Source organism: Haliotis asinina, chromosome 10 (assembly GCF_037392515.1).
Source record: "Haliotis asinina isolate JCU_RB_2024 chromosome 10, JCU_Hal_asi_v2, whole genome shotgun sequence".
Taxonomy (NCBI): domain Eukaryota; kingdom Metazoa; phylum Mollusca; class Gastropoda; order Lepetellida; family Haliotidae; genus Haliotis; species Haliotis asinina.
This window is the reverse complement of record NC_090289.1, coordinates 1181366-1192167: the sequence shown is the minus strand read 5'-3', so window position 1 is coordinate 1192167 and position 10802 is coordinate 1181366. Positions and strand designations below refer to the sequence as shown.

General features: G+C 52.6%; 1 protein-coding gene across 1 annotated transcript; it reads right to left on the bottom strand.

The window, feature by feature from the left end:
• Positions 1-7072: 7072 nt before the first annotated feature.
• Positions 7073-10535, bottom strand: LOC137297790 (uncharacterized). Its single transcript, XM_067829739.1, has 2 exons — positions 10359-10535; positions 7073-10168 (listed from the first exon to the last, which is right to left on the bottom strand). The coding sequence occupies exons 1-2, from the start codon at positions 10533-10535 to the stop codon at positions 7073-7075; spliced, it is 3273 nt and encodes a 1090-aa protein (XP_067685840.1).
• Between the last annotated feature and the right edge of the window lie 267 nt (positions 10536-10802).

The following is a 10802-nucleotide window of genomic DNA, read 5'->3' as shown; positions in this document are numbered from 1 at the left end:
GGATGGTGGTGTATGCTCGGGTGGTGGTGTATCCTCGGGTGGCGGTGTATCCTCGGGTGGCGGTGTATCCTCGGGTGGTGGTGTATCCTCGGGTGGCGGTGTATCCTCGGGTGGTGGTGTATGCGCGGGTGGTGGTGTATCCTCGGAAGGTGGTGGTGTATGCTCGGGTGGTGGGGTATGCTCGGGTGGTAGTGTATCCTCGGGTGGCGGTGTATCCTCGGGTGGTGGTGTATGCGCGGGTGGTGGTGTATCCTCGGAAGGTGGTGGTGTATCCTCGGGTGGTGGTGTATGCGCGGGTGGTGGTGTATCCTCGGAAGGTGGTGGTGTATGCTCGGGTGGTGGGGTATGCTCGGGTGGTAGTGTATCCTCGGGTGGTGGTGTATCCTCGGAGGGTGGTGTATTTTCCTGCGGAGAGTCGTATTGAGGTACTATTTTACGTTGTTAGCACCGGTGTCAGCGTACAGTCCTCGACACTTGCCATAGATAATGGTAACTAGATCTTGTCAAGGAACGTTGTCGAAATGCTTGATTTATAAAAGCAAATAATTTGTGGGAACTTGGTAATTCAAATTTTTAAGCCATTATGACCCTGTCAGAAACTGCTTCACAGATCTGGCGATGTTGTGTTGATTTAAGGTTTAATGATATCACACTCAGAACTTTTATGAATATTTATTACCCGATAATTGTGCGATATTAGATTTATATCAGGCGTAAATCTCCCCGCACACCTTCCAGTACAAACGACCCATCAATACACCACTACAGAAATATTTCATGGCGTCTTACAGTGATCAAATAGTGCCGTCTCCCGACACCTGGGCACGCAGAGGAATTCTACAAGTGTGCCTTTCTCATTAACACCTGTGACTTGGAGGGATAATCCATGGTTATCGTTCCTGGACAGCTGGGATGACCTCGGGATAGGGTAAGTGTTAAAGAGTCGGGGGAAACCAGATGATTTGGGTGTAAATGTTCCATTACCGGGTGGCTGTTGCTAAGCTCTGGAACATGTACGTGGTATGAAGGCAGGCTACGTGTACATCTACTGCAACTTCAGCAACCTTGAAGTGACTCCCCACTACCCGGCATTGCCACCGCTCCAAACACACACACACACACATAGTAGAACTGAGGCACAGTAGAAATATAGGAACAATAGGCAATCAAAGTAGCCAAGTAGGCACAATGTGATGAAGGAACAGTAGACACATGAATAGGCAACTTGAGATTAGGGACAGTTGCCATATAAGAAGAGTAGGCCCAGTGGGCATGCAGAAAGTGTAAGCTGAAAGCCCATACTGAGGCCTAATGAGAAGTGGAAACATAAGATGTAACCACAAAGCGATGTAGGGCAAGTAGGCACACCAGTCTGTCTGCCAAGTGTGTGTGATGTGAGCAGCGTGGTACACCGAAAGGTACAGGCACCATAATATGAAGACACAAAGTTAGATACAATGAAATGTGAAGACATTAGCGCAATAAGGTGAAACCCACAGTGGCGCCCTTATTCATTCTCTGGATGGTACTTGATGTAGAATTGAGATCGTTCCCAGAGAACATGAACGATAGGCTCATCTTGTCTTTTGAAAATCGAATTGTTCTGCAAACGAGGAGATCAATGGTCGAAATGATAAAAATCCTGAACCTACAAATCTCTTAAAAGTATCGTCGGTCGAGTTTAAACTTAAAAAAATGAAAGGAGTGAGCTGCTTGTAGAGTTCTTTGAATGACAAATCAAAGCGTTAAGGCCTCACAATATCGATCTCTCTGGGTGATCTTTTTATTGGTGAGAAGTAGTAATAAGTGAAGAAAGGAAGCTTCTCTAAATTTTCATTTCATTCAGCATCTGTAAAATGGTGGCTTCCTAAACCAACAATTTTAAGAAAAACAATCCTGCTGAATCAGATAGATGACGTCACCCCTCCTGTGAAACTATTTCTCCATCAGGTCTAGAGACTAGCTGTTTAGATATCTTGACAGTTACCCCTATCTCTCACACCGTGCTGAACACACATATCCGTTGCCCGGGATCGTAACAAAAAGGCTATTCCTTCAACAATGCAACATTGCCTCCTCATCTTGGTGCATCATCTGGTGGTAGTGTATCATCTGGTGGCGGTGTATTCTCAGGTGGCGGTGTATTCTCAGGTGGCGGTGTATAATCGGGTAGTGGTGTCTACTCGGGTGGTAGTGTATCCTCGGGTGGTGGTGTATCCTCGGAGGGTGGTGTATCCTCATGTGATGGTATATCCTCGGGTGATGGTATATCCTCGCGTGTCGGGTGGTGGCGTACCCTCGGTCAGTGGTGAACGCTCGGGTGGTGGTGTATACTCAGTCGGTGGTGTACACTCGGGTGATGGTGTATACTCGGGTGGTGGTGTATCTTCGGGTGGAGGTGTATCTTCGGGTAGAGGTGTATCCTCAGAAGGTGGTGGATCCTCGAAGGTGGTGTATTCTCGGGTGGTGATGTATCCTCGAGTGGTGGTCTATGCTGGGAGGGTGGTGTATCCCCGGGTGGTGGTGTATACTCGGTCGGTGGTGTATACTCGGGTTGTGGTGTATCCTCGGGTGATGGTGTATCCTTGGATGGTAGTGTATACTCGGTCGGTGGTGTATCCTCGGAAGGTGGTGTATCCTTGGAGGGTGGTGTGTCCTGGGAGGGTGGTGTATCCTCGGGTGGCGGTGTATCCTCGGATGGTGGTGTATCCTCGGATGGTTGTGGATCTTCGGGTGGTGGTGTATGCTTGGATGGTGGTGTATCTTAGGGTGGTGATGCATCCTCAGGTAGCGGTGTATCCCCGGGTGGTGGTGTATCTTCGGAAGGTGGCGTATCCTCAGGTGCCGGTGTATACCCGGTTGGTGTTGTATCTTCGGGTGGTAGTGTATACTTGAATGGTGGTGTATCCTCGGATGGCGGTGTATCCTCAGGTGGCGGTGTATACCCGGGAGGAGTGTATTTACGGCTGGTGGTGTATTCTCCGAAGGTGGTGTATACTCGGTTGATGGGGCATCCTCGGAAGGTGGTGTATCCTCGGATGGTGGTGTATCCTCGGAAGATGGTGGATCCTCGGATGGTGGTGTATCCTCGGATGGTGGTGTATCCTTGGATGGTGGTGTATCCTTGGATGGTGGTGTATCTTCGGGTGGTGGTGTATACTTGCGTGGTGGTGTATGCTCGGTCGGTGGTGTATCCTCGGGTGGCGGTGTATCCTCGGATGGTGGTGTATCCTCGGAAGGTGGTGTATCCTCAGGTGACGGTGTATCTTCGGATGGTGGTGTATCCTCGGATGGTGGTGTATCATCGGGTGGCGGTGTATACTTGGATGGTGGTGTATCCTCGGATGGTGGTGTATCTTCGGGTGGTGGTGTATACTTGGATGGTGGTGTATCCTCGGATGGTGGTGTATCCTCAGGCGGCGGTGTATACCCGGGTGGGGGTGTTTTTTTTTTCGGGTGGTGGCGTATCCTCGGGTGGTGGTGTATACTCGGATGGTGGTGTATACTAGGTCGGTGGTGTATACTCGGTCGGTGGTGTATCCTCGGGTGGTGGTGTATGCTTGGATGGTGGTGTATCTTAGGGTGGTGGTGTATGCTCGGTCGGTGTTGCATCCTCGGGTGGCGGTGTATCATCGGAAGGTGGTGTATCCTCAGGTGGCGGTGTATCCTCGGATAGTGGTGTATACTCGGATGGTTGTGCATCTTTGGGTGGTGGTGTATGCTTGGATGGTGGTGTATCTTAGGGTGGTGGTGTATCCTCAGGTAGCAGTGTATCCCCGGGTGGTGGTGTATCCTCGGAAGGTGGCGTATACTCGGTTGGTGGGGTATCCTCGGAAGGTGGTGTATACTCGTATGGTGATGTATACTCGGTCGGTGGTGCATCCTCGGAAGGTGGTGTATCCTTGGAGGGTGGTGTATCCTGGGAGGGTGGTGTATCCTCGGGTGGCGGTGTATCATCGGAAGGTGGTGTATCCTCAGGTGGCGGTGTATCCTCGGATAGTGGTGTATACTCGGATGGTTGTGCATCTTTGGGTGGTGGTGTATGCTTGGATGGTGGTGTATCTTAGGGTGGTGGTGTATCCTCAGGTAGCGGTGTATCCCCGGGTGGTGGTGTATCCTCGGAAGGTGGCGTATACTCGGTCGGTGGTGTATCTTCGGAGGTGGTGTACCCTCAGGTGCCGGTGTATACCCGGTTGGTGTTGTATCTTCGGGTGGTAGTGTATACTTGGATGGTGGTGCATCCTCGGATGGCGGTGTATCCTCAGGTGGCGGTGTATACCCGGGAGGAGTGTATTTACGGCTGGTGGTGTATTCTCCGAAGGTGGTGTATACTCGGTTGATGGGGCATCCTCGGAAGGTGGTGTATACCCGGTTGGTGGTGTATCCTCGGAAGATGGTGTATCCTCGGATGGTGGTGTATCCTCGGATGGTGGTGTATCCTTGGATGGTGGTGTATCCTTGGATGGTGGTGTATCTTCGGGTGGTGGTGTATACTTGGGTGGTGGTGTATGCTCGGTCGGTGGTGTATCCTCGGGTGGCGGTGTATCCTCGGATGGTGGTGTATCCTCGGAAGGTGGTGTATCCTCAGGTGACGGTGTATCTTCGGATGGTGGTGTATCCTCGGATGGTGGTGTATCATCGGGTGGCGGTGTATACTTGGATGGTGGTGTATCCTCGGATGGTGGTGTATCTTCGGGTGGTGGTGTATACTTGGATGGTGGTGTATCTTAGGGTGGTGGTGTATGCTCGGTCGGTGTTGCATCATCGGGTGGCGATGTATCATCGGAAGGTGGTGTATCCTCAGGTGGCGGTGTATCCTCAAATGGTAGTGTATCTTCGGATGGTTGTGCATCTTCGGGTGGTGGTGTATGCTTGGATGGTGGTGTATCTTAGGGTGGTGGTGTATCCTCAGGTAGCGGTGTATCCCCGGGTGGTGGTGTATCCTCGGAGGTGGTGTATCCTCAGGTGCCGGTGTATACCCGGTTGGTGTTGTATCTTCGGGTGGTAGTGTATACTTGGATGGTGGTGTATCCTCGGATGGTGGTGTATACTCGGTCGGTGGTGTATACTCGGTCGGTGGTGTATCCTCGGATGGTGGTGTATCCTCGGATGGTGGTGTATCTTCGGGTGATGGTGTATACTTGGGTGGTGGTGTATACTTGGGTGGTGGTGTATGCTCGGTTGGTGATGTACCCTCGGGTGGCGGTGTATCCTCGGATAGTGGTGAATCCTCGGAAGGTGGTGCATCCTCAGGTGACGGTGTATCTTCGGATGGTGGTGTATCCTCGGATAGTGGTGTATCCTTGGGTGGCGGTGTATCCACGGAAGGTGGCGTATACTTGGATGGTGGTATATCCTCGGATGGTGGTGTATCCTCAGGCGGCGGTGTATACCCGGGTGGGGGTGTATTTTTTCGGGTGGTGACGTATCCTCGGGTGGTGGTGTATACTCGGATGGTGGTGTATACTAGGTCGGTGGTGTATACTCGGTCGGTGTTGCATCCTCGGGTGGCGGTGTATCATCGGAAGGTGGTGTAACCTCAGGTGACGGTGTATCCTCAAATGGTGGTGTATCCTCGGATGGTTGTGCATCTTCGGGTGGTGGTGTATGCTTGGATGGTGGTGTATCTTAGGGTGGTGGTGTATGCTCGGTCGGTGTTGCATCCTGGGGTGGCGGTGTATCATCGGAAGGTGGTGTATCCTCAGGTGGCGGTGTATCCTCAAATGGTGGTGTATCCTCGGATGGTTGTGTATCTTCGGGTGGTGGTGTATGCTTGGATGGTGGTGTATCTTCGGGTGGTGGTGTATGCTCGGTCGGTGTTGCATCCTCGGGTGGCGGTGTATCATCGGAAGGTGGTGTATCCTCAGGTGGCGGTGTATCCTCAAATGGTGGTGTATCCTCGGATGGTTGTGTATCTTCGGGTGGTGGTGTATGCTTTGATGGTGGTGTATCTTAGGGTGGTGGTGTATCCTCGGGTGGTGGTGGTGTATCCTCAGGTAGCGGTGTATCCCCGGGTGGTGGTGTGTCCTCTGAAGGTGGCGTATACTCGGTTGGTGGGGTATCATCGGAAGGTGGTGTATCCTCAGGTGGCGGTGTATCCTCAAATGGTGGTGTATCCACGGATGCTTGTGTATCTTCGGGTGGTGGTGTATGCTTGGATGGTGGTGTATCTTAAGGTGGTGGTGTATCCTCGGGTGGTGGTGGTGTATCCTCAGGTAGCGGTGTATCCCCGGGTGGTGGTGTATCCTCGGAAGGTGGCGTATACTCGGTTGGTGGGGTATCCTCGGAAGGTGGTGTATACTCGTATGGTGATGTATACTCGATCGGTGGTGTATCCTCGGAAGGTGGTGTATCCTTGGAGGGTGGTGTATCCTGTGAGGGTGGTGTATCCTCGGGTGGCGGTGTATCATCGGAAGGTGGTGTATCCTCAGGTGGCGGTGTATCCTCGGATAGTGGTGTATACTCGGATGGTTGTGCATCTTTGGGTGGTGGTGTATGCTTGGATGGTGGTGTATCTTAGGGTGGTGGTGTATCCTCAGGTAGCGGTGTATCCCCGGGTGGTGGTGTATCCTCGGAGGTGGTGTATCCTCAGGTGGCGGTGTATACCCGGGAGGAGTGTATCCTCGGATGGTGGTGTATCCTCGGATGGTGGTGTATACTCGGTCGGTGGTGTATACTCGGTCGGTGGTGTATCCTCGGATGGTGGTGTATCCTTGGATGGTGGTGTATCTTCGGGTGATGGTGTATACTTGAGTGGTGGTGTATTGTCGGTTGGTGGTGTATCCTCGGGTGTCGGTGTATCCTCGGATAGTGGTGTATCCTTGGATGGTGGTGTATCCTCAGGTGACGGTGTATCTTCGGATGGTGGTGTATCCTCGGATGGTGGTGTATCCTCGGGTGGCGGTGTATCCACGGAAGGTGGCGTACACGGGTGATGGTGTATCCTTGGATGGTGGTGTATCTTCGGGTAGTGGTGTATACTTGGATGGTGGTGTATCCTAAGGCGGCGGTGTATACCCGGGTGGGGGTGTATTATTTCGGGTGGTGGTGTATACTCGGATGGTGGCGTATACTAGGTCGGTGGTGTATACTCGGTCGTTGGTGTATCCTCGGGTGGTGGTGTATCCTCGAATGGTGGTGTATCTTCGGGTGGTCGTGAATACTTGGATGGTGGTGTATCTTCAGGTGGTGGTGTATGCTCGGTCGGTGGTGAATCCTCGGGTGGCGGTGTATCATCGGAAGATGGTGTATCCTCATGTGGCGGTGTATCCTCAAATGGTGGTGTATCCTCGGATGGTTGTGCATCTTCGGATGGTGGTGTATGCTTGGATGGTGGTGTATCATAGGGTGGTGGTGTATCCTCGGGTGGTGGTGGTGTATCCTCAGGTAGCGGTGTATCCCCGGGTGGTGGTGTATCCTTGGAAGGTGACGTATACTCGGTTGGTGGGGTATCCTCGGATGGTGGTGTATACTCGGTCGGTGGTGTATACTCGGTCGGTGGTGTATCCTCGGATGGTGGTGTATCCTTGGATGGTGGTGTATCTTCGGGTGGTGGTGTATACTTGGGTGGTGGTGTATGCTCGGTTGGTGGTGTATCCTCGGGTGGTGGTGTATCCTCGGATGGTGGTGTATCCTCGGAAGGTGGTGTATCCTCAGGTGACGGTGTATCTTCAGATGGTGGTGGATCCTCGGATGGTAGTGTATCCTCGGGTGGCGGTGTATCCACGGAAGGTGGCGTTTCTTCGGGTGGTCGTGTATACTTGGATGGTGGTGTATCTTCGGGTGGTGGTGTATGCTCGGTCGGTGGTGTATCCTCGGGTGGCGGTGTATCCTCGGAAGGTGGCGTATCCTCAGGTGGCAGTGTATCCTCGGAAGATGGTGTATCCTCAGATGGTGGTGTATCCTCGGATGGTGGTGTATCCTTGGAGAGTGGTGTATACTTGGTCGGTGGTGTATCCTCGGATGGTGGTGGATCCTCGGATGGTGGTGTATCCTCGGGTGGCGGTGTATCCACGGAAGGTGGCGTATACACGGGTGGTGGTGTATCCTCGGATAGTGGTGTATCTTCGGGTGGTGGTGTATACTTGGATGGTGGTGTATCCTCGGAAAGTGGTGTGTCTTCGGGTGGTAGTGTATACTTGGATTGCGGTGTATCCTCGGAAGGTGGTGTATCTTCGGGTGGTGGTGTATCTTCAGGTGGTGGTGTATCTTCAGATTGTGGTGTATCCTCGGATGGTTGTGTATACTCGGTCGGTGGTGTATCCTCGGATGGTGGTGTATCTTCGGGTGGTGGTGTATACTTGGGTGGTGGTGTATGCTCGGTCGGTGGTGCATCCTGAAGTGGCGGTGTATTCTCGGAAGGTGGTGTTGTCAAGGTGGCGGTATATCCCCGGGTGGTGATGTATCCTCGGATGGTGGTGTTGTCAAGGTGGCGGTGTTTCCCCGTGTGGTGGTGTTTCCTCGGATGGTGGTGTATCTTCGGAAGGTGGTGTATACTCGGTCGGTGGTGCATCCTCGAAAGGTGGTGTATTTTTGGAGGGTGGTGTATCCTCGGAGGGTGGTGTATCCTCGGGTGGCGGTGTATCCTAGGAAGGTGGTGTATCCTCGAAAGGTGGTGTATCCTCAGGTGGCGGTGTATACCCGGTTGGTGGTGTATCCTCGGATGGTGTTGTATTTCGGGTGGTAGTGTATACTTGGATGGTGGTGTTTCCTCGGATGGTGGTGTATCTTCGGGTGGTGGTGTATACTTGGATGGCGGTGTTTCCTCGGAAGGTGGTGTATCCTCAGGTCGCGGTGTATGCCCGGGTGGTGGTGTATCTTCGGGTGGTGGTGTATCCTCGGGTGGTGGTGTATACTTGGATGGTGGTGTATCCTCGGAAGGTGGTGTATCTTTGGGTGGTGGTGTATGCTTCGATGGCCGTGTTTCCTCGGATGGTGGTGTATCTTCGGGTGGTGATGTATACTTGGATGGCTGTGTATCCTCGGAAGATGGTGTATCCTGAGGTGGCGATGTATACCTGGGTGGTGGTGTATCTTCGGGTGGTGGTGTATCCTCGGGTGGTGGTGCATCCTCCGAAGGTGGTGTATCCTCGGATGGTGGTGTATCCTCGGATGGTTGTGTATACTCGGTCGGTGGTGTATCTTCGGGTGGTGGTGTATCCTCGGTCGATGGTGTATCCTCAGGTGGCGGTGTATGCCCGGGTGGTGGTGTATCCTCGAATGGTGGTGTATCCTCAGGTGGCGGTGTATACCCGGGTGGCGGTGTATCCTCTGGTGGTGGTGTATCCTCGGGTGGTGGTGTATCCTCGGATGGTTGTGTATACTCGGTAGGTGGTGTGTACTCTGTAGGTGGTGTGTCCTCGGATGGTGGTGTATCTTCGGGTGGTGGTGTATACTCGGGTGGTGGTGTATCTTCGGGTGATTGTGTATCTTCGGAAGGTGGTGTATCCTCGGGTGGTGGTGTATCCTCGGATGGTGGTGTATCTTCGAGTGGTGGTGTATACTCGGGTGGTGGTGTATACTCGGTCGGTGGTGTATACTCGGTCGGTGGTGTGTGCTCGGATGGTGGCGTATCTTCGGGTGGTGGTGTATCTTCGGGTGGCGGTGTATCCTCAGGTGGCGGTGTATACCCGGGTGGCGGTGTATCCCCTGGTGGTGGTGTATCTTCGGGTGGCGGTGTATCCTCGGGTGGTGGTGTATTTTCGGGTGGTGGTGTATCCTCGGGTGGTGGTGTATCCTCGGAAGGTAGTGTATACTCGGTCGGTGGTGTATCCTGGGATGGTGGTGTATCCTCGGATGGTGGTGTGTACTCGGTCGGTGGTGTGTACTCTGTAGGTGGTGTGTCCTCGGATGGTGGTGTATCTTCGGGTGGTGGTGTATACTCGGGTGGTGGTGTATCTTCGGGTGGTGGTGTATCTTCGGAAGGTGGTGTATCCTCGGGTGTTGGTGTATCCTCGGTTGTTTGTGTATCCTCGGGTGGTTGTGTATCCTTGGAAGGTGGTGTATAATCGGTTGGTGGTGTATCCTCGGAAGGTGGTGTATCCTTGGAGAGTGGTGTATCCTGGGAGGGTGGTGTATCCTCTGGTGGTGGTGTATCCCCGGGTGGTGGTGTATCTTCGGGTGGTGGTGTATCCCCGGGTTGTGATGTATCTTTAGATGGTGGTGTATCCTCGGAGGGTGGTGACGGTTTGGAGTTATATGTGTTTTCAAAGCAATGGATTCGGGATTGGAAGTTTCACTGTTTTAGCAGCCATTTCCTCGTCAAGTAGTGCACCCCTAGTGCAAGTATGAATCAGTACGATTCGTCTCTGAGATGACACTCTCCATTATCTCATGGAGCTTGTCGGGGAACGCCTGACCTCGTCTCTGGTGTCATCGTGGGTGGAAACATGACCTTGAACATGATCAACTCTATGGAATATCCACGGGACCGTCGTGTCCGGCAACGCCCACCAATACGTCAAATACTTCCCCCACTTGGCCAGGCACTGACGGTTGAATTGGCTCTGACACAACATGGTGGACAGCATCGCCATTTTCAGGCAGCAGGTACAGCTGACGTCATCACAGATAGCAGTCGCTGTATCATGCTGTATGAATGTTGGGTCTGTGACAACAAACACCATACCTTTCATCATGCAAGTTTCGGCATCCATAGACTTGTGTTTTTCGGTTGGGAAATATCATTTGAAATACAGACAAAATCTATAAACGTTTTCATTGGCTCCTTCTTTTTTGAAGCATTAAATAACCTGCATCAGTTCTGTCTTTCCTTTTACATAAAGCAGACACGTTGTTGACAG